The 27,158-nt window shown below is 47.3% G+C and overlaps 1 protein-coding gene across 1 annotated transcript; it reads right to left on the bottom strand.

Moving 5' to 3' along the window:
* Window positions 1-139: 139 nt before the first annotated feature.
* PROM2 (prominin 2) lies at window positions 140-24,917 on the bottom strand. The gene is made up of 23 exons (XM_036752034.1): window positions 24,674-24,917; window positions 23,658-23,707; window positions 21,108-21,310; window positions 20,761-20,881; window positions 20,458-20,521; window positions 19,934-20,023; window positions 19,181-19,380; window positions 18,543-18,617; window positions 18,232-18,295; window positions 17,546-17,705; window positions 16,602-16,754; window positions 15,773-15,896; window positions 15,082-15,173; window positions 14,878-14,962; window positions 10,454-10,600; window positions 6,274-6,345; window positions 5,116-5,208; window positions 4,452-4,505; window positions 4,077-4,157; window positions 3,776-3,844; window positions 1,216-1,305; window positions 552-658; window positions 140-203 (listed from the first exon to the last, which is right to left on the bottom strand). Exons 1-23 carry the CDS (start codon window positions 24,915-24,917, stop codon window positions 140-142), a joined length of 2,502 nt encoding a protein of 833 aa, XP_036607929.1.
* Window positions 24,918-27,158: the final 2,241 nt, after the last annotated feature.

Genomic DNA, 27,158 nt, shown 5'->3' with positions numbered 1-27,158 from the left:
TTTCCTTCCCTCCTCCCTCCCCCAGTGGGACTTCAGGGCTAGGGAGACGTGGTTCCTGTGATCCCTACTGCTCAGCAGCCTCATTCTTCCAGGCTTCTCACCCTGGGGTATAGAGCAATCCTTCTCCTTACCCTGGATCCTACAGTTTCAGTGACGTGACTCTGGGGATGTGAAAAAGCTGGGTCTCCTCAGAGCTGGTAGAGCTGTGGCCAGGAGAAGGATGTTAGGGAGTCTCATTCCCCTTCATTCATCTCTGGGAGCTTGGGGACAAGAAGCTAAAAGAGCCCTCTTCCTCCCCCGGATCCCTCAGAATGGCAGAACTTGCCCTTGGGTTGGGTAAATGCAGCAGGAGGCCAAATGGGCCAGACCTATGGAAAACCTGTGACCCTAAGGCTCAGAGGGGGTGTTGGTCTTTAAGAGTAAGATCTGCACTTCTTCTTCTTCCTGGGATGTCTCAGGGCCATGACTAATTTCCAATACTAGAAGTTGGTGGCCCGATAAAATGATCCCTAGTGACCCTCTGTGATCCTGGAACCTTAGTGACCCCTCACCTTAAGCGTTTCCTGATAGGTCGGAAGTGCTTGGTGGTTTTGATGGCAAAGATGATGCTGGGGATAAGCAAGAAGGTGCACCAGGCCAGGCAGAACCAGAAGGCGTTCTGAAACACACAGGCTCAGACAAGTGAAAGGCGTCCACTTCACCCCAGGGCCCAGCCAAGAACAACTCTGCCCAACTGGTGGGAGAGCTCAGTGAACTCTTCCTGTATGCAGATACCGCAGAGAAAAATCTCCAAAGACATGAGGAGCCCGGGGAGAAGGGATAGGACGAGGCAGGGCTTGGAGTGGAGGCCAAACAGCCATCATAGATTGGGCTATGCGGCCTTTGGGGTCCTTCCCTACTCAGAGATTCTGTACTCCTGTTACCTCATCACTCTCGTTTTATGCCCAAGGCATTTGCCTTGGCTGTCAGGGCCTGGGCTCAACCTTGGTTCCATCCCCTCCTAGGAGGGAAAAGGGGAGGGGCGAGGGGGAGTGGTTCTGGAACAAGGGACCAAAGATGACAAGTATCGTGTCAGGTGAGGAGGGAGACCTGGAATATAAACTCTTCAAGAGTAGTAGCTATTTTATTATGTCTTTGTTTGTGTTCTCACTGTGCCCTCCACACAATGGACATCCTACTCACCTATTTGATTTTACGGGGAAGAGGGCCACTTACCCAAGGATTCATGATGAGATCACACAGGATCACCCGGCCGTTGTCCAGTGCCCCAGACAGGGGTTGGCAGGTGGCAATGTGTTCAGTGACCTGCGGAGGCAAGGCTACTAGCTAAAGGTTGTGGGGGGACCTGGATCCCCAGGGCTCTATCTTCCTTCTCCCTCTCTAATACACCCATGGGAAAAACAACCAAAAAAAAACCCCTAGGGTTTCAACAGAAAAGTGTCCAATTGAGAGGGGAGGGGGGATTCCCTAAGAAATGTCCAGAAGGCACTCTAAGATTAGGCAGAAGCACTCAGGTCAGCGCCAGGAATACCCTGAGGGGTCCTTGGCATAGACTACATTGGCTGGGGCCAATTTCATCTCCCCCCCCAGAATCATTCCTACTCTGGGACCCTAGTCCAAAGATTGTATATGACAGCAACCTCCAAGCAGTATCTGTCTCCTCCTTCCACCTCTGCTACTATTTGACAAACAACAACATGCCACCACATATAAGTAAAATGCAAATGAATTGGGGTGCGGGGAAGAGAGTGAGAGTAAGAGAGAGAGAGAGAGAGTCTGGAAGAACTTCCCTATTCCAATTCAATTGCGTTCAACAAATAATCATCACGCTTCTACCAGACACCAAGCAACATGCTAGTGTTTGGGAAGACAAAGACAAAGATAAAACCGTCACTGCCCTCAAGAATTATGCTATTGCTGTTAAATATTATATTCTTACACCTCAAATCTTTACCTGCCAAAATACCAATCCATCCTGCAAGGCCCATATCAAATATCACTTCTTTCAGGAGTCTTCCCTTATTCCCCCAAGCCAGAAGTGATTGCTCCCATTTCTGAGTTCCTAAACCACTCTGTGCCACTCACACAACATTTATCTTACACGCCTAACATTGCAGTTAATTGTATAATTATCTTCTCTCAACTATTAGACAAGGACAGAGACCATTCATCTTGTATCACAGACAGCTCCTGGCACACAGTAGCTGCTCCTCTGCATTTGTTGGGCAAGAGAATGACCATAAACACACATGTACATACAGAGATACGAGGATTCGTAGGGTAAGAACATTCACACACAAATTGATAGGTATACACACATAAATATGGATATGTGCCTAGCCAGATAAAGACACATGTCTTTAGATATATACCACATAATAATAAGTTACCATTTATATGGTACTTTAAGGTTTGCAAACACTTGCATTTGATATTACAACCTTATAGGTACATCCTACTGACATTTTTGTCTTCAATTTGTAGATGAGGAAACTGAGGCTGAGAGATGAAGTCATCTGCCCTTAGTCACATAACTAGTACGTGTCAGAGACAGGATATGAACCTAGATCTCTCCTGACTCCAGTTCCCATGTGCTTTCTGACATGCCAGATTGTCTCTCACGTATAAACATATGCAAGTAGGCACATTGTCTGGTTTTCTGTTCAAAACAGTATCTGCTGGGCATCTCCCGTCTGCCCATCACTGTGTCAGGTGCTATGTATGGGAAATAAAAAAGATAAACACACACTGTTTCTGTGCTCCAGAAGCTCACAGTGTTGGCTGAGGGGCCAAGTCATCCAACTATGAAACAGTGAGGCAACAACCAGACCCGGTGTGATTTGGGGGAAAGAGCTCTAAGCTAGAAATCAGGAGAGCCTCTCCCCAAACCAACCCCATGCCCTTTCTAGTTCTGGCTCTGCAACCTTCTACTTATGTGACTTTTGGCAAATAATTTCCTATTTCTCTGAGCTTCAGCTTCATCAGCTATAAAATGAGAAGATGGGACTAAATTTATAATATTTAAAGACAGAAGGACCATAGAGGTCATCTTGTCTGACCCTTCTTTCACTCTGGAAAGAAAATGAAACATGGATAGGTCAGATGACTTGTCCGAAGTCCCACAGGCAACATCGGAGCACAGACTCAAACCCAAGTGTTCTGTTTCCAAAACTAGGGGCTCCTTACAGAGATTGAAGGCAAAGAGATGTGAAGGCCCAAGGTGTGCTTTAGGGGCAATGACTTAGTGAAGGGTTTGTGTAGAGAATGGTGGGAAATAAAACGGCACAGGAACCTTGGGGACAAACTAGATGACTTTGAATGCCAAGCTAAGGCATATAGACTTGATCCCGCAGACAGTGAGGATCCACAGAGGGTTTGCGAACATGCTCCAATTTCATCTTCCACAGGAGACCCTTTCCAGTCTCCCTGACTACTACAGTGCCCTCCATTTGAGACTGACTCCCACTTACACTGTAAATGTTCTATACGTACATTTTTTTCTTGCATGTTGTCTCTCTCATTAGAATGTGAGCTCCTTTAAGGCAAGGACTTTTGTGGGATTTTTGGTGCTTTTTTTCCCTTTTTTGTAACCCTGATGCTTAGCACAGTACCTGACATATGGTAAGCACTTAAAAAATGCTTATTGACGGATTCATTTTCTACTCAAAGAATAATCCAATAGTAGCACATGCAGAGAGGATTGGTGGGTGAGGACATGGAAATGGAGAGATTACTTCAGAAGTGATCACAGGCTGCCTGGGTCCCCACTACTCACCATCTCTCTCGCCCAGTCCATGTATTGGATGAAGTAGGCCATTTCTCGATTCAGGAAGCACTCACTTTCCTGTGGAGAAGAGAGGACCTGAGAGAGGAGACTGGGAAGGACCCATCTTCTCAAACATCCCAGGAGCTGCCCTCCAGAGCCAGGACTGAAGGAGGGACACAAGACTCCAGAGTATCAGGAAGAAGTTGTATGCCCAGTGCCAGAATGAGACCCAGCTTGCCCTTCTCCTCTTCTCCCTCCCCCCTACTCTCTGCTTCAGGTTCCCAGCTCCTGCCCTTTCCTTCTCACTCACATTCCTCAAGATCCAATGAGCCCGGATGGGCAGCTCAGTTTTCAGGGAGCTCGCATTGACCAGAGTTTCTGAAATCAGCGGCTGAGGGATGGCAGAGGGGTGAAAATTGAGGGCAAGGAGCATGGCAGGTCTGGTTTCAAAATGCTGACCTAGAGACCCTGCTCGTCAGGTGGTAGCTCCTTCACATCCCTCACTGTCTACTCCTGGGAAGGTAAAGCATGCAGGTAGTTGCAAGTTCCCCTCTTGGCTTTGCCCGCTAGCATCTGAGACCTTGGAGTTCCTTCCTGACATTCCTCCCAGTCACTCCCCAGCTGTCTTGGGGACAGTAAGGGCCTTGACCCCATGGCTTCCACTTCCCCACCCCAGACCCAGCACCTGGAGGTTTGAGGCAGATGCTGACAGCGCACGGGCACTACGATTCAATGTCACCTGTTTAGGAGAGAACGGGGTGAGGCATTAGTAAGGGCAAAGGTGAAGAGTCAGTCAGCCAATGAGCATTGATTAAGCTCTTACTGCATGCCAACTAAGTACAAGGGCTACAAAGAAAGATGAAGACACTCCTTTCCCTCAAGAAGCTTGCTTTCTAATGGGGGAGACAATTGCAATTTGCAAACAACAAAATATTATACAAAGTAGATGAAGTGTAATCTCAGAAGAACTTCACCGAGGCCTCAGAAAGGCTGCCTGCAGATGGTGGGATTTGAGCAGAGGGAGCCAGGGAAGCAGGAGATGGAGGAGAGGAAGAAGGGCATTCCAGAGAGAAGGGACAGCCTATTCAAAAGCACAGAGTCCAGAGATGAAGTTTGGGATGCTCAAGGAACAAGAAGACTCTGTAACTGGATTGTAGAGTTCAAGGAGCAGGCTAAAGTAGGAGAGGTTGGAAAGGTAAGGAAAGGGCCAGATTCTGAGGGGCCTTAAATGCAAAATAGAAGATTCTATATTTGTTCCTAAGGGTTCTTAGATTCCGGCCATTTGAGCCCAGTTTCATGCTTCCTGCCTCCCTCCCCTTTCCCTCAACTCCCCAGGTCCCTGAACTCACCACATGGGTCTGCTGAGGGAGGATCTTCTCCTGGTAAAGGGCCTGTAGGGCCTGAGCCTCCTGCTTCAGCTCCTGTCCCAGGGCAGACTCAGTCTGGAGGAATCAGGGGCAAAGGCGGGAGGAGGGGGATGGACCCAGGACATCAAGAAAGAAAGAACAGCCATGTTGTTGTTCTTCAGCCATGTTGTAATTGTGTCTGACTCTTCATGACCCCATTTTGAGGTTTTCTTGGCAAAGGTACTGGAGTGGTTTGCCATTTCCCTCTCCAGCTCATTTTACAGATGAGGAACTTAGGCAAACAGGGTTAAGTGACTTACCCAGGGTCACACACATAGTAAATGTCCGAGGCTAGAGTCTTCCTGATTCCAAGCCCTGTGTTCTATCCACTGCACCACCTAGCTGCCCTTAATAATATAGTAATATTGTACATTTTTTCCCTTTTTCAAAGCATTTTCAAGCCTATTATTTTGTCTGATCCTCAGGTTAACCAGGGAATAGAATCCTCATTTGACAAATGAAGGAACTGAGTGCCAAGGTTACACAGCTGTCTGGGTAGACCTGAGATTAGACTCTCAGCATCCTTAGGAAGATACTTTGAAAGGTCTCAACCCCACCTTTTAAAAGGCTTCTCCTCACCTCCCAGTTAAAAAAGTCAGATACATTATTTCAGAGGTGGGGACCTATGGCCTTAAGCCCACGTGTGGCCTTCCAGGTCCTTAAGCATGGCCTTTTGACTGAATCCAAATTTGGCTGAGCTCAAGGACCTAGAAGGCTACATGTGGCCTTAAGGCTATAGGTTCCCTACCCCTGCATTATTTTCTTCCTCTTGGTCCCTAGTGGTCAGTGTACCATAACATAATAAGATTTAGACTTGGTGACACCAGAGATCATCTAACATATCAACTCTCTTACAGATAAAAGAATTGAAGCCAGATTGATAAGTGACTTATTTCAGGTTACACCAGTAGAAATGAAGAATTGGGGTTAAAACTAGAGTCTTCTGGCCCCAAATACAGGGTTCTTTCTTCCATCTCACCTTCCTCCAGCAAGTTCCATGGCCCCAAACCAGGTCTCCCTGTGCTGGGGGAATTCTTCCCACCCACCTACCTCCTAAGCCTCCTCTTGGCCCTACCCAATCCTCCATTACCCTTGGCTTACCTGGGCTTGACCCAACTTCTCCAGCTCCTTGGCTAGCTTCAAGATGTCAACTTTCACCACTGGCTTCTGGACCTGAAAGGACAGATCAGCAGTTTAACCCTTGGGGGAGCTTCACATGCTACCTTCTCTCCAGCTCTCATGTCTACTCTCTCTGGGACAGTCTAACATTTAGGCATCTCTGGAGATAGCAATTCCCCAGATGCTGTAGGCCAGGTGGGCAAGAGAGAGAGGTGTGGAGGCCTGGGATTGAGGTATTGCAAAATGTATGGGGCTAAAATGATGCCCTGGGACAGACTAAGAAGTTTGTAGCTTGAAAAAGAGAAAATTGGAAGAAACAGGCTAACTGTCTTCCAGTATTTGCGGACTATCACATGAAAGAGAAATTAGACTTTTGCTCTTGGTCTCAGAGGACAGAACTAGGAATGACGGCTTGAAAGCTTTTCCTCCCTTTCACAGTCAAACTGCTAGCTGTGAAAAAGCTGTCAACATTCCACTTGACTCCACTTCCTCTTCTCTCACTCCTCAACCTTTTGCAATCTAGCTTCCAAACATCATTTAACTGAAACTGCTTTCTCCAAGGTTACCAATGCTCCCTCTTTAAAAAAAAAATTGATATCCTTAAGGTTTTTATAAGATCACCTCCATATCTAAATATATTCCTTTCCGCTCTCCTCCCTCCCCAGAAATAAAAATGTATGACTATTTATTTATTTTTCCTTTAAAAATGAAAAATCTATGCCTGGACCATTAATATAAGGAAATTTTGGTATGAAAAGAGGGAAGGGTAAAAGGGAGGAAAAAAGAAATTTACACGATACTTCTGTTGTGTATTTAAAAGGCAAGTTGTAGATTTGCAGTTTCATGTGCCATCCAACTTTTTATTGTACTATGTTACAGAAATGCTTGTTTTATTCCATAAATTAAAAATAAAATAAATTTTAAAAAAAGGAAATTCCCTCCACTAATACAGATTGCCAACTTCTCTGTTAACTTACAGTCTTGAGGAATTGTTGGGCCCCGAGAAGTTGTGATTTTCCCATGGTCACATAGCTAGTATAACTAACAGTGCTTTTTAAACTATGAGTTGCTGCCCCATACAGGGTCAAGTCACTGAATGTGGTGATCGCAAAAAATCTGGCAACAGTAAAAGGTTTCTCAATGCCCAATGACCAAAAATTAATTTAAAATCAAACACTTGATATAACCAAAGTGTTTCTGGCAGGGCTTGCCCATGTTGTATCACACAACTTCATTGCAGCCTTGATTCTGAACACACACTGGTACTTTGCACTGTGCATGCCCCTCAGGCCACAGAACTCAAATGCCTTGGCTTGAGACTATTGTCTTTAATAAATGATAAAACTATATGTATACCAAAGAATTGTTTTAAAATAAATTTCTTTATGATTTATTGTCAGTAAATATTTGATTTGTATACCTATTTTATGTACCTATATACCTGGGGTCACATAAAAATTTCTTGGGTGGAAAGTGGTCACAAATGGAAAAAGTTTAAGAAGCACTGGATAATATTAGAAAAAGGCCAGGTCTTTCCTGACCCCAAGACAACCAACCCTCTATCCATTAGGTCACACAGCTTCTCTTAGGAACCTTTTATTGGCACAATCTAATGGCTTTTTCTCAGTCTCTCACGAGAGAGTCATGATGTCTTTTTGACCTTTTTCATGATCCTACACCATTGACGACCTTCTCCCCTGATTATTCTCTCCACCATAGGTTTTCACAATAATGTTCCCTTCTAGTTTTTCTCCTACCCCTCGGCCACTCCTCTTGAGTCTCTAATATGAGTGATCATCATCCAAGTCCCACCCCTGTGTGTATGGGTACCCCAGGGCTCTATCCTGGGTCCTCTTCTCTCTAGGCTCTCTCAATGAATGATCTCATCAGCTCTCATGGGTTCAACTTTTATCTCTCTGTGGATGACTCCCAAGGTCTATATATCTAGCCTGAATTGCTCTCCTGAGGCCCAATCCTGCATACATGAATGAATGAATAAAAAAAGCTTTTATTAAGCACTTTCCTTCAAGGAATTAAGGATGCAAATAGAAAAACTCCCAAGGAGCTCATAAGGGAAGGGGATTCCCCTCTAATAGGGGAAGACAATACATAAAAAAGGTTTCAATTACAAGTCAAACAAAATTCCCAGGGCTCTTGGACTGTGGGTCCTGGGTGGTCTCCAGTGGGATCCAAGAGGAAGTAGTGACAGAGGAGAGGGCCATAGAATGACCTGTCTAGTACATGGTGCCTCCTGTCTCTCCCTCAGGATGCCTAGATGTGGCATCTGAAACTCAACATGTCCTAAACAAAATTAATTTTTTTCATACTCCCCTCCAAAAAAGAAAAAAAAAACCCTCGCTTCTTCCTAATTTCTTTGCTTCTGTTAAGTAGGCCACTATGCTTCCAGCTACTCACCCCGGTTTTACAACTTCAGAGTCATCCCTGATTCTTCACTGTACCTCACCCCTGCATCTAAATGGGGGTGGCCAAGTGTTATTGATTCTATCTCTTCAACATCTCTCATGTCTGTTCCCTTCTCTCCACTCTCACAGACACCATACCAGTTCAGGCCTTTGTTATCTCATACCTGGGCTATGGGATAGCCTCCTAACAGGCCTCCCTGCCTCCAGCCTCTCCCCTCCCATCCATCCTGCACATAGTTGCCAAACTAATATTCCTAAAGCGCAAGTCTCATCATGTGACTGCCCTGCTCAAAAAGTTCCCTTGGCTTTCAATTGTCTTGAAGATAAAATGCATTAAATACCTCTAGCATTTAAAGACCTTTACAGTCTGGCTGCAGCTGGTCTTTTCAGGTTTCTGAACATTACTTTCTCTAGCACACTCTATGTTCCAAGCAAACTGGCAGACTATGTTCTCTGTACACAAAATCCATCTCCCATCACCATGCCTTTGAACAGTCTGTCCCCTAAGTCTGGAATGTTTTCCCTCCTCACTCTGCCTCTAATTCCTAGCTTCTTTCAAGGCTCAGCTCCAATGGGGGGAGGGAAAGGAGAGGAGGGAAGGGGAAGAGGGAAAGGAGAGGAGGAAGGGAGGGGAGGAGGAGGGAAGGGAGGAGAAGAGGGAAGGAAAGAGAGGAGGGAAGGGAGGGAGGCCTGCTTGATTACCCTTAAGTGTCTGGTGCTCTCTCTCCCACAAATTACTTAGTGTATATTTTTAATTTACTTATCTCTGTTAATGTTGTTTTTCCCCAGTAGAATAAGTTGCAGGGAAGTAGATTTAGTTAGGCTTGATGTAAGGAAAAACTTATTAACAATTAGAGCTGTCCCAAAGTGCAGTAGGCTGCTACCCCTTCCTCACTATCTCCCCTCCCTCTTCCCCCCGCCAACTTGGAAGTAATGGGTTTGCCTCCCTCTCCTGCTGACTTCAAGAAGTCTCCCAAATCTTCAAGACTGACCATTTTTCCAAGGTGGAAAGAAGATGCTTGTTCAGATAGGGGTTAGACTAAGGTCCCTCTCGCCTCTGACATTCTTTGATTCAGTTCAATAGCCAGTAACAGGAGAGAATTTAGTGGAAAGAGCTTTCAGGTCTTCACGAATGCAGCTGAAAAGGATCCCTGGGTCTCAATTTTCTCCTCTCAAAAATGAGGCAAAGGTGCCAGCTAATAGTCACAGCTCACATCTGCAATGCTTTGGGGTTTACAACGCCCTTAATAATCCTCTAAGGCTGGTTTTGCAATTTTTATTAACCCCACTCTACAGATGAGCAAATGAGGTGGAAGTGGAGGGGGGGCAGAGGTCTGAGACATAAAGAAATTTGCACAGGGTCACCGTGAGCAAGGTAAGGATCTGGAGTAGGATTCTAGCCAAGCTTTCATGATTCCAAGGTCTTTCTCTCATCTCAGGTACCTCTGAACCAGGGTTGCCTCTCTGACATGAAGCCCAAGAACTTTCCAGCTCTAATATTCTGTAAGGCTGTGCAGGAGCACCTCAGACTAGACGAGGATGCCACAGGCTCATAGGGTCACAAGCTCCAGAGGTGGAAGGGACCGCAGATGACCATCTGGTCCAACCCCTTTATATAGGCGAGGAAGCTGAGGACCAGAGATCTTTGGTCCAAGAGCAGAGTGAACAGACCAAGGTAGTGAGATAATGAGGAGGCAGCCCCAAGGGGGTGGAGTATGCTGGGAGGACAGCAGGCTGACCTGGGTGAGGAAGCTGGAGTAGTCAATCTTCTCAATCCCGCTGCTCCTGAAGGCTTCCAGATCTCTCTTAGCAGCTTCATTCAGCAGGTCTAGATCCTTCATATCTACATCAAAGTTATCTACCTGCTCCTGCAGCTGGGTGGTATACTAGGATAAGGAGAAACAGGCATGTTGAACCAGAACCAGCCCATAGGCAACCAGAGAAAGAAGTGTCCCCTTGACCTCCTCCTCCATCACCCCCAGTTTGCCCAAAAGTACCCTTGACCATATGCCCCCTCTATAGTGGGGTCCTAGCAGCGTCTCATGCTCCAGACATCTCTCCTTTTTTCCTCTTGAGTTAAATATAGGCTCTGACTTTTGTTTATGAGGTAATCAGAGTTAAGTGACTTGCCCAGAGTCACATAGCTAATAAGTGTCTGAGGCTGGATTTGAACTCAGGTCCTTCTGACTCTAGGCCCAGTGCTCCACCCACAGTGCCATGTTACTGCCTCCACATTCTGACTTTTAAAGATTATTCCAAACTCCTTTTCTTGGTTCACTATATACTAAATCCCTTCATGTATGACGCAGCCCAGCCAACCTGGTCTTCTTTCTGTCCTTCACATACAACCCACCATCTTCTGTCTCTGCACAGGTTCCCCTAAGGCCTGGAAACCTTCCCCTCCCCATCTTTGCCTCTGAGAATCTCCCTAATTTCTGTCCAAGCTCACCTCCTCTGTGGTAGAGCCCAAGATCCTTCTCCTGGTCCTTCCAATTACTAGTTACATCCAAATTACCTTTTTATTTATTGTGTATATATTTATATGTAAACATTGTTTTCCCAATAAAACGTAAACTCCCTGAGGTCAGGAACTATTTCATTTCTGTCTTTGTAGCCTCACTGCTTAGCGCAGTGCCTGGCATATAGAATGTGCTTCCTAAGTGTTCAGGGATTGATTCATTTTCCCTCTCTTTGGGGGAAAGAAAACCAACTTCCTTTCTCAGGCTCCTGATTAGCTGTTGGAAAGTCGTTTACTTTGGGTCAGTCTCTTCCTCTCTGAGATTTAGTTTTCTCTTCTATATAATTAGGCAGCTAGACCACGATTTCTCAGCTATCTCCCCATTCTAACAGAATGAATACTAAACTTGGAGTCAAAAGACCTGGGTTTCAAACCCTGTCAACTATCATTCACTACTGTGTGACCTTAGACAAGATGTCGTTGAATTTCTCTGGGCCTCAGTTTCCTCTCAGTGTGGCATAATTGTAAAAACAATGGATTAGGAATCAGAGAACCTGGGCTCAAACCATGGATCAGTCGCTCACTACCTGTGTGGCCTTGGACAAGTGACAGGACATGTCTGAGCCTCAGTTACCTCATCTGTAAAAAGAATGGTCAGACTAATTGACCTCTAAGTTTTCTTCCAGCTCTAATTCTATAATCCTATGACTTATAAATTGTATGATCTTAAGATGATTTGGAGAAAAAAAAATTTAACAAGTCATGAGAGGCAGACATTGTGGAACAACAATAATTATCAGAAAGTTATTTCTCATGTGAATCAAAACAATTCTGAGGTACCGCCTCACACCTATCAGATTGGCTAATGTGTCAGAAAATGAAAATGATAAATGTTGGGGATGATGTGGAAAAATTGGAACACTAATACATTGTTAGTGGAGTTGTGAACTGATCCAACCATTCTGGAGAGCAATTTGAAACTATGCCCAAAGGGCTACAAGACTGTGCATACCCTTTGATCCAGTAATAACACTACTGGAGCTGTATCCCAAAAAGACTGTAAAAAAGGAAAAAGGACCCACATATATAAAAATATTTATAGCAGCTTTTTTGTGGCAGCAAAGAATTGGAAATTTGGGGGGATGCCCATCAATTTGGGAATGGTTGAACAAGTTGTGGTATATGAATGTAATAGAATACTATTGTGCTATAAGAAATGATGAGCAGGCAGATTTCAGAAAGACTTACATGAACTGCTGCTGAGTGAAGTGAGCAGAACCAATTTTACACAGTAACAGGAACGTTATATGATGATTGACTATGATTGACTTAGCTCTTCTTAGCAATACGATGATCAAAGACAGCTCCAAAAGACTCATGATGGAAAATACTATCCACATCCAGAGAAAGAATTATGGAGTCTGAATGCAGAGGGAAGCAGACTATTTTCACTTTTTTTGGTTGTCTTTTTCTTTCTCATGGTTTTTCCCTTTTGTTCTGATTCCTTTTTCACAACACGACTAATGTGGAAATATATTTAACATGATTGTACATGTATAACCTATATCAGATTACCTGCTGTCTTAGGGAGGGGAGAGGGGTGAAAGGGAGAGAGAAAAATTTGGAACTCCAACTCTTATAAAAATCAATATTGAAAACTATCTTTATATGTAATTGGAAAAAAATAAAGTACTATTAAATGGCGGAAAAGAGAAAGTTACTTCTAGTTTTGCACAAAAATCTGCCTCTTCATAACTTACACCCACTGGTTCTAATTCTGTTCTCTAAGACTACACAGAGTAAATTTAACTCTTCTGCTGTATACCAATGCTTCAAATATTTGAATACTTTGATCTCACCCTCTTAAGGTCTTGTTTTTCTCCAGTTCCTTCAATAGTCCCTCATGGGACATAGTTTCATGACATCCTCACCACCTTGGGGACACTCCTCTAGATGTGTCCCAGCTTGTCAACGTCTCTCTTAAAATACTGTGGCCAGAATTGTACACAATCATCCCCATTGAGACTGATCATATCTCTCTTCAGCCTTCCTCTGTCCAGACTGTAAACACCTGGCCTTTCTATCCTGTCTTTAGACAGCAGCCCCTCCCCTTAACCTCTTTTGGTCATTTTGCTGGACCCTGTCTGGCCCTTCTCCATCTCAGTTATGTCTCTCTCAAGGTCCAGGGCCCAGAAACCATGTGCAGTAATCTAGGCATAGTCAGACCAGGACTGAATATAAGGAAAGGATGCTTTCTGTTTGGTTCTCACCAGCCTTCCTGATGACCTTAAGCATTTTGTTGGCTGATAGCAAGAGGAAGAATTGACTGTTACATAGCACTTTGAGGTTTACCAAATTCTTTACATATCTCACATCCCATTTGAGCTTCAAAATAACCCTGTGAGGTGAGAAAACACAGATGTTCTCATCCCCATGTTACAGAGAAGGCAACAAAGTGTTCCTATCCCAGGTGAGTAAGCATTTGTTATTAGAAGTCATAACAATAACTAACATTTATTTATTGCTTAATGGCCCACAAAGCCCTTCACACGTTAATTGATTATTATAGAATCATGTAATATAAGAACTGGGAGGAGCTAGCCTAAATCTCTCAAATAACAGATGGGAAAACAGCTTTGTTCAGTTACTCTTACACCGAGGCTGTCCATGGGGTTTTCTTGGCAAAAGTACTGGAATGGTTTGCTGTTTCCTTCTCCAGTGCATTAAGGGAAACAGAGGTTAAACTACTTGTCCAGAGTCACACAACAGTAAGTGTCTGAAGCTGAATTTAAACCCAGGTCTTCCTGACTCCAGGCCCGGCGCTCTATCCACTGACCCACCAAGCTGGGAGGAGGTAGCCTAAATCTCTCAGTTAACAGATGGAGAACAGAGGCTTAAAAAGGTTAAATAATTTGCCTAGTATGGCACAGCTAGAGCAGGGCAGCGGAAAGAATTCAGGACTTTTGACTCCCAAGTTAGTCATCTACAAGGACTTCCATGGCCCTTTCTTGGAACCTGACTGGCAGCTTGTATTCTCCTGTTCTTTTAGGAGATTTCCCCCCTAAACATAGAAGGAAACTCATAGGAAGAAAGCACAGTGACCCCTTTGCTCTCCATTCTGCACCTGGTCCCCAGGCACATCGTTGAAGTCATATGATGTGAATGCATGAAAGGACCTTAGATATGATAATAGCCAGCACTTATATAGTGCTTTAGAATTTACAAAGGGCTTTACATATATTATTTCCTTTGATCTTTCGAGATCATCTACTGCTATCCTCTCATTTTTTAAATGAGAAATATTAAGTTCAGAGGGGGAGAATTGCCCGAGATCCCACAGATGGTAATTGGCAAGAGCTGGTTAGCCTGACTCGTATCCCAGGACTTATTCTCCTACAGCCCTTACCTATCTTATTCTTGGGCCCCTTATGCCCCCCTCCTCTGGCTGCCCAGTCCTGACCCTAGTTGCATTGCAGCCAGGGGGACTGGGAAACTATGGTACAGGTGCATCTCATAGGCAAGGGCTGAATTCAGAGAGGTTCTCTCCGAATGGGGCCTCATTGCTGCCGCTGCCCTGGCTACTGACTGCCTGACCTAAGAGCTGGAAGCCAGAAGAAGCTCAAGACCCCGGGACAGAAGGGGTCAGAATCCTGCCGTGCCGGTTTTTAGAGGTGGCCGACTTGTGATTCTTTTCAAGTTTCTTACCTTATTGATGTTCAGGTGCTTTTCTGGGTCATAGGAGCCATTAAGCTGTAGGATCTTCCAGAGAGCAGCACCCTCCTTACACTGCCTAAGAGAACAGCAAGGAATCAGGGTGGGGGGCAACCTTCCCATCGACCTCTCACCCCATTTCTCACATCTCCCCCTCCCCAGCCCTGAGAAGGCCAAGATGCTGATGGAGACACTCACTGATAGGCAGAGGGGATGCTGATGTCCTTCTTGAGGCCCAGGAGGTTGGACAGGTTCATGGATGGGGGAAGGTTCCCTGGGGTGTCAGCAAACTACACATGAAGTGGGGAAAGGAAGTCCAGAGCAATGACTAAGACAGCCCCCCACCCTTCTCCCAGGGTCCCGGCCTTTCTTGGACTGGTAATTGGATAACACATAGCAATGCCCCTAGTCATTACCTGAACCCAAATCAAGAGCCTTCTCCAACAGGTAGCTTCCCAGGATACAGAAAAGTGGTCTTAGCTATAGATAATGAAATTCCCACCAATTCCTGGGCTTACAAATTGGGGACAAACTGAGTGTCAGGCCTCCTGGTTTCTGTTCTCAGTTTCAAGAATGGAGTATTAGTTTATGGATCTAATGAAACCATTTATCTTTGTTTTCAACAGTAATACAACAAGGAGTTCACCCAGGGACTTCTAGGATTTCTGCCCAAGTCTCTCACTCTCACCTGCTGCTGATGTTTCTTTGTCTTTCCCTGTCCCTGCTGTTTCTGTGTTTGTTTTTCACTGTCTCTTCCATTCTGTGTTTCTATTGGTCTCCCGCCTTGTTTCTCTTAAGCCTAACCCCTAGGCTAGAAGCTCTGGTAGCCTATGTCTCCATTAATCCAGCGAAACAAGGGCCAGCCCACAGGCTCTGGGCCAGGCCTCACCTTGTACAGCTCCTGGTTCTCCCAGCTTCGGCACACCAATGTCTGGATGTTGCCCCCCAGGAGGAAGGTGGCAAAGATAAGGAGGATGAAGGGTCCAGAGAAAAGGAAGCTTAAGCCCACACCCCTATGGAAAAGACAGGGCAAGGGATCAAGAGGGTACAAAGTAGGTTTGTCTTGGCTTGTCCCCCCTTTCCCTGACCCAAACATCTCTTCCTACCCCTCCTCAGGCAACCATGGAGTTAGGAACTGCTCAGCCTGGGATACTCAATTATCCTCCCAGCAAAGGTAATTAGATCCACCCAGAGCCAAGCTAAGACGGGGGTCGGGGACTGGCTACCAGGTGTTTCTTTGTTTTGTGGGACAGAAAGGACCATGCTGAGCAGGTCCTGAGGAAGAGGGGAGAATGGAGGGTCTGAAGGAGCAGGAAAGGGGGCAGCTTTCACTATTGGTTTGGGGGAGAGGGAAGGGCAGAGCAGAGGGCAGAGCCATCTTTGGGACTGCCGGCCCCTTTCCTACCATCTGGTCAGCTCCATGGGCCAGATGGGACCAAATAAATAAATAAGGCTGTGGAGACTGCACAGACCTGGATGTCTTTGTATGAGCTGCCAGACCTAGATGGTCACCAAACACACAAGAGGACCCATGCTGAGGCCAGGTGACTCCCCACCTCACACAGGCCAGCTTGTGGAGTAGAGAAGCCACTCCCTGGGACACAGGAGGGATAGCAGGGGCCAGCTGGGGCCAGCATCCTTCACCCTAGCCCTTATAGCCCAACTCCATTTGTTGTCCTGTCTCCCTCTCCTGCCCCCTGCCCCCACCTCATCCTTACGCCATGAGAAACTGGGCCCCAGCCTCGCCCTTGGCTTCTGTGTGGCTAGAGTCTTCTCGGGCAGAGATCCCCCAGAGGCCCAGGCTGAGGCCCAGCAGGTTACAGATGACCACCAATAGGATCACCGAGGACAGCACATAACCTGCAATCCACCTACCATGGTGGGGGAGGGAAGAAAGGGATGGGGAGAGTCAAGCTCTGAGAGGTCAGGAAGAAAATGAACTTTTCCTAGCTCTTTCACAGACCTTAGAGGGATAAAAATATAGAACAATGCCGAAGGTACAGTGTGAGAGGAAGAGGAAAAAGATACTAACCCTGAGGTCAGATGTATGTGAAGAGTACATGAATATTTAAGTATATGAACAGAATTGATCCTAAGCCTTTGGTTACTGATCTGGAAACACTGGGGATCATAAGAACATAGGATTTTAGGGCTCAGAAGTACCTTAGAAGTGATCAACCGTGGCAGCTAGGTGGCGCAGGGAATAGAGCACTGGCCCTGGAGTCAGGAGGACCTGAGTTCAAATCCGACCTGAGACACTTGATACTTACTAGCTGTGTGACCTTGGGCAAGTCACTTAACCCCAATTGCCTTGCCCTCCCCCCTCCAAAAAAAGCAAACAAAAAAAAAAACCAAAACAAGAAGTGGTCGACCTCTCCTACTGATGGAGGGCAACTGATACCCCTTGTTTCAAGGGCTGAGGAAAAGATGAAGAGAGCGTAGGACTCACTGGGCTCAAGGACTGAAATACTAGGGCTCAAGGCTTATTTGGGGGGAGGGGTGACTAAGTACTGGAGGATAAAGGTAGTTAAGTACAGGATATTGGAAGCAGGCACTCAGAAATCTGAGCCCTGAGTGGGTAGGACAGGGAGTAGGTAGGTGGGGGAGCACCTATATTTTCTCTCTACTCCCTGGATCTGTCCTCCCCCAACTCACCCAATACCTGTATCTCTCATATCTCTGGATCATATGTAGATAAGGCCTGCTACTGTTCTCTGCCTCTGCAAGAGCCTGTCTCCAGCGGTCAGCAGCCTCAGAGCCTGGGAAGCCTTCAGACAGGGTCCTCACTTCCTCTGGGATCTGGGCCACTTCCTCCTTCAACTCTGCAAGGGGAGGGGCGAGATAGCAATAACAATTGTGGACTCACACGTCTGTCTTAGAGCCTATGCAGAAGATGTTTGTCTTCTCACTGTTCCTGATCTTACCCTCAAGTTGTCGAGGGAAAACACCCACCTCCCACCTTACCTAAAAGTATAATGCGTTATAGTTTACCAGTTACTTTCACATGCATTGTCTCACTTGGACCTGATAAAATCCCTTCAAGGTAAGCAGGATGGATATTCTCCCCATTTTATAGAGAGGAAACCAAGGTTCAGAGGGTTCATGCTTGTTCAAGGTCACACAGCTAGTAGGGTGAAGACACTAGGAACAAAACCCAAGCCCGGTATTCTTTACACCATCAGACGTTATTATTCAACCCCTGGCTAAGCCTCTCCTCAAGAGAAATTCTTCACAAGAGATCCCTTGAGACCTATGGATCCACATGATGACTCACAGAAATCCACGCTTGCAGTGAGAAGATAGGAGTAGGAGCCGTCCCGGGATTCCTGTTGGCGGGGGACAACTTACCTTGAACTATGTCTGCTGTCTCTATAGCTGTCAGAACCGGGAGCGTATTGAATGTGCTGTTATCCTGGAGAGGAGCAGAAGAGGAAGTCACACCATCTAGATCAGAGAGAACTGTCCCTGTTCCCAGTTCTAAGAGGAGCTCTTAGCTGGATCTGAGGATCTTAAAGCATTTTGTAGAAGGTCTTGTCCAGGCCTGGGGCTTCTCCCCAGAAGGGAGAAGGTGAGAGCTTGGCAGACCCAGAACCAAGAAAAAACACAGAATTCCATTTTCCTCAAGCCTAACCCCACCTCTCGTCCCCCAGGATACACACCTTCTGAACCATGTTAGAAAAATTGGCCTCTGGGACACCCTTCAATTTCTGGAGGACGCTCTTCACAGAAGGCACCTGAAACCAGAGCAGTCGAAAATCCATGGAGATAAATCCACCCCTCTCCAAAACAACTAAGTCCTGGTTGGGACAGTGGATTTGGAAAGCCCGCCAACCTAGAACCTATGATCCCAACATCCAGACACTTTCCCTACATGACCTTGACCTAGTGGAAAGAAATAGGATTGAGAATCAGGTGTTTATTTAAAACCCAGGGTCACGTAGTTAGTAAATGTCTGAGGCCAGATATAAACTCAGGTACGTCTTCCTGACACCAGGGCTTTAATGGTGAGCTCTATCCACTGCACCACCTCACTATCTCTGAAATGTCTTTTCTTTACATTACAGGGCAATGGGGAATCTAGAAGGCAGAGAGCATAGTTGTCTCTACCTCCTCAGTCCTCTTCTGCTTCCACTCAGTGTCCCACCTCAATCATAAGAGTCCTCAGTCCTAAGCTCCCTTTGTTGTACTCCTACTCTTTCCACTTCACCAACTCTCCCCATCCCCTGCCCTCTCATCCCCTGCCACAAAGAGGTCCAAGTCACACTGCTGTGATGCCAGCTGGCCCCCAGGTACCCACCTGGCTGAAATTGGCCCCCAGCTCCAAGAGCTGGCTGTGACTCAGTGCACTGGCACATCCCCGGCACCGGGCATCCTGGAGTAGGGAGAGCAGTCTGTGCCTATGGTCCTGCAAAGAAGAATCCAGAGGCTCTTGCTGGTCCTGTAGAGAGACTGTGCTGGAGTTGAGTAGCCGAAGGTGGTCCAAAGAAACCTGCAAGTCTGAGAGGGGTGGGGCAGATTAAGCCAAGGGGTTGAACTTAGAGCCCAATTAACATCAGCATCATCATCATCATCATCATCATCATCATCATCATCATCATCATCATGAACAAATAGCTACCATTTATATAACACTTCCTAATTTATGTATATTATTGGATCCTCACAACAACCCTGGGAGCTAAGTACCATTATCCCCATTTTACAGACCAGCAAACTGAGGCTGAGAGGTTAAGTGACTTGCCCAGGTTCATACAGCTAGTAACTGTCTGAATCAGGATAAGAATTCAAGACTTACTGCCTCCAGTACCATGCTGCCTAACTGCCTGATGAACAAAGCTCTTTCTGCCTTTCTCACCCTCACTCTACTCCCTTCACAAATTTCTCATATACATCAACACACCCATACTATCCACACCCATCCATGTTCACATACACACACACATACATACACACACACAGAACAGTTCTACACCAATGCACACACCCCAATACATTCACACGCATTCATACTCATATGCCATGCACCCCAAAGATTCAGGGCCTCTCTTACCTTGGCCCAGTCTCTGGAGGGAGGCTAGCATAGGATACACTGTGCCCCTGAGCTGGGTATGGATGGTACTGCCAAGGTTTACACCAACACCTGAGGGCAGAGACAATGAACAATTTTACCAGGCAGACAGATCCTGGAACAATGAAGGACAGTGAAGGAGTGGGGAAAGGAGGGAAGGATAGACCCGGCAGGTTCAGGGACCAAGCCAACCCTCTAGGGGTTAGATGGGCATCAGAACACAAGGCTCCCAAAGGAGAGTGGTTTGATATCCCCTGCCATCTGCAGCCCAGGGTTCTGCATGTAGCAGGCCCTTGCTCAGTGCCAGGAGGCACTAAGTGCCCAGATCTAAACCCTACCTTTGTGGACACTTCCCAAAGGCAGCATATGGGTGCTGAGGGAGCAAAGGGAGGCTTCCTCCCAGGGAGTTACTGGACTTTATGAGCTCAGCCTCTGAGGAGGTGCTGGGCTCCTAAGCAGCCCATGCCTGCAGGTTCCAGGGGGTTCTGGGGCCCTCAAGCCCTCACCATCCAGTTCCTCCAAGATTCGATTCTGGGGGATGGAGAACTGCCCAGCCACTGCCTGCAGCTCCTGTAGAGGAAAGGGAATCCCAAGTCCCAGCTGGTGCCTTTACCTCCTCCAGGTCTACCTAGAAAACCCCAGGAGCATTGCCTTTCTCCAGGCAATTCCTATCCACTGGATCTACCCACAGGCACCAAGCTAGCTCCTAAGCAGAAACTGGCTGCCTGCCTGACCACCTACAACATCTGATTGCTTCCCTGCCCACCTGCTGCTATGGCAAAAAAAAAAAAAAAAGGATTAGTGCTTACCTGGGGGACATCAGAGACCAGACCTTGTAGGGAGTTGAGCACTCTAGGCACAGCCCGGACACCAGGGCCTACCTCATCATGTGTCTTTTGGTTGGTAATGAAAGCACAGACCACACCAGTCCTGTTGCAGAAGGAAGAGAGAGCTGTGGTCAGAATCCAGAGTGGGCAAGGGGATGCCCCCAAGGCTCTCAAGGAATAAGGGAGCCAGAAACCCTCTATTTCCCTTCTCCCCACCAAAAACATCGAAGTGCACCAAGGCCTCCTGGATCTCATACCAATTTGCCTTCCTCTGTCCCCCTTGGCCATCCCTCCCTCCCAGGGTCCCCTAATGGAGGGTCCTTGATTACAGGAGGAGAAGAGTGATGAGCAGCAGGAAGATCATGAGGCTGCCCCTCTCACAGGCCATAGACTTGTGCTCAATCTTGACCCGGCCCCCACAGCGCCGGCGGCAACGGCAAAAGCAGAAGCAAAGCCCAACAGTGGGCACAATAAGAAGGAAGAGGCCAGCAATCACAGCACACACCACGTAGCCGGCCTCATACCGGACCACCTGCAGGGGGTAGGAAGGGAGGGAGGGAAGGAAGAAGGGAAGGAGGGAAGAAGGGAAGACGTCAAGCAGGACCTCTGGCCCCGTTCCATCTTCTCCATCTCCCCCCATACATAATTTACTAACACTTAGAGAGCATTAACAGACTAGGCCTCCCACCCAGTCCCGTTCCCACCCATTCCCATATTATAACCCCACCCTTTGCTCAGCTTATGGACATCCAACCTTGAACAGAAAGCTGAGCTCTCCTGTTCTGGGAGAAAATATAACTGCAAGAATAATTAACAGATTAAGATAGCATCGTCCTTAATCCACTCCTAATTACCCTTCCTTGGCTTCTCATAGAAGGTGATAGAAGATGGAGCTAAAAGTGAATTGAATTCAAGACACTGCCTGTAAAAGAAGCCATGAGATCTGGATTTTAGCCTCCTCTGTGCATGCTGCCGAGGCAGCTAAGTGGTTCAGTGGATAGAGCCCTGGACCTGGTATTCAGGAAGACCTGAGTTCAAATCCAGCCTAAGAAACTTAATAGCGGCATGGCCCTGGGCAAGTCATTTAACTTCTGTTTGCCTTAATTCACTGGAGAAGGAAATGGTACCAAACTGCTCCAGTTTCTTTGCCAAGAAGCATCGGTGCACTATGATCCACGGGGTCATGAAGAATCAGATGTGACTGAAGGACTAAACAGCAACATGTGCCACTAACTAGCTGGGTAACACCAGGCAAGTCCCTTCCCGCGTCTAGACCTCACCTTCCATGCCTGTGAAATGAAGCTATTGGACTAGCTAATAAGGACAGTACTAATGGATATGTTTATAAGTGCTTTAAGGTTTGCAAAGTGCTTTACACATAGTAGTCAGTCAATAAGCATTTATTAAGTGCCTATTGTGTGCCAGGAGGGCAGCTAGGTGGCTCAGTGGATAGAGCACTGAGCTTGGAGTCAAGAAGACCAATCCTCATGAATTCAGATCCAGCCTCAGACACTACCTGTGTGACCCTGGGCAAGTCACTTAACCCTGTTGGCCTCAGTTTCTCTTCTGTAAAATGAGCTGGAGAAAGAAATGGTAAACCACTCCAGGATCTTTGCCAAGAAAACCCCAAAAAGTGTCATGAAGAGTCAGACAGGACTGAAACGACACAACAACAAAAATGTGTCTGGGACTACGGTAAGCACTGAGGATATACAAAAAAGCAAAAGACAGTCCTTGCGTTCAAGGAGCTTACAATCTAAGGTGGGGGGGGGGAGAGCAATATGCAAACGACTCTGTGCAAACAAGCTATACACAGGATAAATAGGAAATAACGAACAGAGGGAAGGCACTAGAATTGAGGGATTGGAGAAAGGCTTCCTATAGAAGAGAGGTTTTATCTGGAGCTTGAAGGAAGCCAGGGGAGCCAGGAGGTAGAGATGAGGAAGGAGAACATTCTAGGCACAGGGGACAGCCAGTGGAACAGCAAGGAGGCCAGTGTCACTTGATCAAAGTCGGGGCTGCAGGGAGTGGTGCTGTGGGAAGACTGGGAAGGTGGAGGGGGCTTAGGTTATGAAGGGCACTGAACACTAACAGAAGATTTCATAGTGGATGCTGGAGGTGATAGGGAACCACTGGAGTTTATTGAATAGAGGAGTGACGTGGACAGACTTGCACCTTAGGAAAATCACTTTGGTGGCTGAATAGAGTGGGGTTGGAGCCTGGAGAGACTAGAAGCAGGAAGCCCAAGAGGCACGTTATTGTCCAGACACAAGGAGACGAGGGCCTGTACCGGGGGGTGGAAGTTCCAGGGGTGTATTTCAGAGATATTTTGAAGTTTTTATCCTCACGACCACCCTGCGAGCTAAGTGCTAAAATTATGCTCCTTTTACCGACAAGGAGACTGAGCCAAGCAGAGGTTAAGCAACTTACCCAGAGGCAAGCCAGCAAGAGCTTCCTGACTCCAGGTCCAGCATTCTAACCACTGTACCACCTAGCTAAGAGCTGACATGTGCTTGAGCATTTTGAGTTCTGTCAAGTGTTTTACATACCATCTTTTGTTTGATTCACTATTTTAGGAGATGGGTGCTACAGGCATTTATGGTCTTCTTTTACAGATAAGAAAACCGAGGCCTGCCCATGATTACATAGCTAGTGTGCCTGTGGGAGAAGAGCTTCAAACCTAGATCTCTCCTGACTCCAAATCCAGCACTCTCTTAAACACTATAGCACCCAGCCTCACAAATCTCAAAGGTTCCTTCTAGTTCCAGCATCCTATGACTCTATAAAGTTCCATGTCCCCACCTCCCACTCTGTCCCTCCCATCTCTTGAGATGTATATACCAACCCCACCAAAAGTAACCTGGCCTCTTGATACTCACATCAGAGGTTCGAACAGAAGAGGGTTCATTCAATGCCACTCGAACCAATCCTACAGAAAAGGGAGAGAGGTCACCACCATCACCACCACCTCATTTTGCTACTTTGCCTTCCCAAGCCTTACCCTGATTGCCAGTAGCCAATCTGGAGTCATAATGGAGATATTTCATATCTTTGAATGAACAGGAGCTTTGGCAATTAAGGAGGGAGGGTGCAGGAACTCCTCCCCCATACACACCCTATATGCCATGGAAAGGACACCTTGCCCCATAAGGTCCTGCCCAGACCTGCTGCAGGGAGCTGTGCTTGATGAAGGAGTGGGGGAGGTAGAACTCAGGATAGAACACTGAGTTACCCACACCCTATTCTTCCCAGCACCTTGCTCCCCAACCCCACCCAGGCCTCCCCAATCTGGGCACTGGGGCAGATGCTATTCACAAGTGGTCAGGGACCCACAATTCTAGATCCTCACAGGCTCTGCTATACAGGGGCACCATGCCTACCAGGTTGCAAAGGTGAGAGGGATGCAGGGCTCCAGAGCAAGGGGTCCAGCCCAGTCTAACGTTTCCTCCCCTCCACCCAAACAGAAAGAATAGAGACGGAGAGAACAGCCTACCCCTGAGACCACAACCCTGAAACTTTTCACTCTGCCTCCGACTACCCCTAAGACTGGCATCAGCTCTCCCCCCAACTCCTTCACCCTAACCCTATACCCTCCACTTTGAAGGCTTTCCCAGACATCTCCTGACACTCCCCTCTGCCACCAAAGCCACTGTCCTAGTTCTCCTAGGAATGCAGCCAATCCTGGAAGAGGGAGCTAATGGGAGCTCTCTCCCTGCTGGCGCCAGGGCTAGAGATGTCTGGGTCCCCCTTGTCCTAGGCTGGCAAAAGCACCACATTGGCAGGGAGTTAGGAAAGACCCCAGGTGGAAAATAAGTAGCCCCATAGGTAAAGGAAGCGACAAGGCTCTGTGATGGTCAGACGACTTCGCCCTTTCCCCCAAACCGACCATCCTCACCTTCTGGGAAGGGGTTGAGCTGCACCATGTCCAGGAAGCCCCGCACCATCCTGTAGAGGGGATCCAGGGACCCAGGTGGCCGGACCTGAGGATCCAGCCAGCGGCCTTTGCCCAGCCGGGTAAAATGCAGCCTCTCCGCCTGGCCCTGTGGCCCGCAGTACTGTGAAGTCGCCTGGCCCCTGCATAGGGCCAGCTCCAGGCCCAGCAGGAGGGCGATAGGGCCCAGGCTTCCGGGGTGTCTCATCTGGAAAGCGACCCAGCAGTCCTAGAGACAGACAGCAGGAGCTAGGGCAGGGGGGTGTTTCAACAGTTCTGCGTGCAGGCAAGGAGGAGAGGGCAGGACATACATCCTTCTCTCTAGTCCTCCGCTTACTGGAGTTTCTAAAACCGGCCCAACTGGTTTGCTACTTCCAGATCTGGCTCCCTTCAGTGCCTGAGGACCGGGAAGGGAACAGGCATTCCAGAGGGGGAGGGGACAGAGGCTGGTTCTAGGTGCCGCCCTCTACAATTAAGACAGGGTAGCCCTGGATGGAACTCAGAGCATCCCTCCATCTTCCCTTCCTCCCAGACCCTAGACTTAAGGTGACTCAAGCCCCCCAAACCATGCAAGGCTTCTCCTAGGGTCTCTCTGGGGTAGAGAAGGTAGGGGTGGGCATGGCCTTCTCCCACCCTTGCTTTCTTCCCAGCCCCACCTAATTGCAGAAGATGAAGGTTCACAATCCTTATCCCTCCTTCTCCTCCTCTTCCTCCTCTTCCTCTTCCTCCTCCTCTCCAAGAGGCCTCCAGCTAGGGGAGTAAGATGAGAGAGATGTAAGGGCCTCAGTTAATAACGGGTTCTGTCCGGAAATGAGAACTCATCAGAGCGGGATGACTCAGAGATGGGGATCAGAGCCCCAAGGAAGAAGGAAGGAAATGTATCAATGGGCCAGGAGCAGGGTAGGAAGGTCAGGGGGTCAGGCCAGTCATCTCACATGGGTAGAGGATACCCTGAGGAAGAGAGGACTCCACATTTCTGGGAGGAGGTGGGAAAAGAGCTCTTGGGAAATCACAGAGTGTTAAAGCGCCAATGGACCTCCATGATCTAGTCTGAACAGCGAGGTGGCGTGCTGCAGTGGGAGGAGCCCCGCATCTGGATTCAGAAGGGCCGGGACCAAATTCATTCTCTCTGTGTGTGACCTTAGCCAAGTCATTTCCACTCTCAGCCTCCCTCGGTTTCTTCATCTGTAAAATGAGAGGTCGGAGAGATGGTCCCTTCCAGTTCTAAATGGAGAAAACTGAGCCTCAGGGAAGTTTCCTCAGTCTCTTTTCATGGCATTGTCAGTGTGGTTGCATTTGGGGTCCGAGGACTGTGTAATATTTCTGACCTGTGAGACTTTGGACATAACCCTTGATTCGGTTTCTTCATCTGTTAAGAAAAAAAAAGTTGAACCAGACCATCATTTGTTATGAAGCTGTGTCCAGCTCTTCATGTCCCCATTTGGGGTTTTCTTGGCAAAGATCCTGGAGTCGTTTGCCATTTTCTTCTCATTTTACAGGTGAGGAAACTGAGGCAATCAGGTCACGTGCCCAGGGTCACACAGCTAGGGAGTCTCCGAGGCCACGTTTGAACTCAGGAAGCTTTATCCGCTTTTCCACCTAGCTGCTGTGATGATCATTTAGGTTTCTTCAAGTTTTTAATTCTACCGGACTAAAAAGGAATGAATTTCAGCCCACTTGCAGTGGAAGGAAGGAAACTGGGGGAGGGGAGTTGGAGATGGGAGTAAAGAAAAACAGACAGGCAGACAGACCCAGAGGGAAGGAGGGATTCTGTAAGTGCATTCCCAAGCGCGTTTGTCTCTAGGTTTATTTTTAAAATAATGTCATCAGTCATTCCTGTACATAAGCACCCACCCCCACCCCTGTAACTAGGAAAATCAGTGAAACAAAGGACAGTCTCCCTCTTGTGCTTGGGTGCTTGGGGCAGAAGATGATCTCAGAACCTCAGTCTGGGCTGGGGAGGATGGAAAAAGGGGAAGAGATTAGAAAGGAGAGGACTAGGTCCTTTGGTGGTTACTTTCTCCTTTGCCATTTGGCCTCTAACTTGAACTGCTCTATCACGCAGGATCCTCTTCCCTCACCCCCTCTATATTAATCTGCCCTTCTGGAAAATGGAGGAAATGCCAATTGCTGTGAACAGAAGGGAGAAGGCTGTGAGATCCTTGGATGTTAGGGGACTGTGGACAAAGTAGGGGCTGAGGAGAAAAATAGGAAGGGGCCGGAAGCAGATGGTGCCCTAAGTGAGGGGGACAGAGTTGACCGTTCCCCTCTACCAGTCAGTCGGTTGGTCAAGAAGCATTTATTGAGCACCTACCGTGTGCTGAATATTGTTCTAAACACTGGGGATACAAAGAAAGATAAAAGTCCTTGCCCTCAAGCAATCCAACTCACAGTCTAATGGGGGAGACAACATGCAACAACTATGAATAAATAATTGTGTGCAAACAGG

Source organism: Trichosurus vulpecula, chromosome 3 (genome assembly GCF_011100635.1).
Source record: "Trichosurus vulpecula isolate mTriVul1 chromosome 3, mTriVul1.pri, whole genome shotgun sequence".
Taxonomy (NCBI): Eukaryota; Metazoa; Chordata; class Mammalia; order Diprotodontia; family Phalangeridae; genus Trichosurus; species Trichosurus vulpecula.
Note: the sequence above shows the minus strand (reverse complement) of the source record. Positions and strands in the feature narration are given on the sequence as shown.

Excerpts from the sequence above, each read along its gene's own strand:
- PROM2 (XM_036752034.1), bottom strand. The coding sequence starts at position 24,917 with ATGAGACACCCCGGAAGCCTGGGCCCTATCGCCCTCCTGCTGGGCCTG. Across the intron at positions 19,381-19,933 it reads CCTCCAGAGACTGGGCCAAG|ACTTGCAGGTTTCTTTGGAC; the intron begins GTAAGAGAGGCC and ends CACCCCTCTCAG. Across the intron at positions 6,346-10,453 it reads ACTCCAGCTTCCTCACCCAG|GTCCAGAAGCCAGTGGTGAA; the intron begins GTCAGCCTGCTG and ends CTGTCCTTTCAG.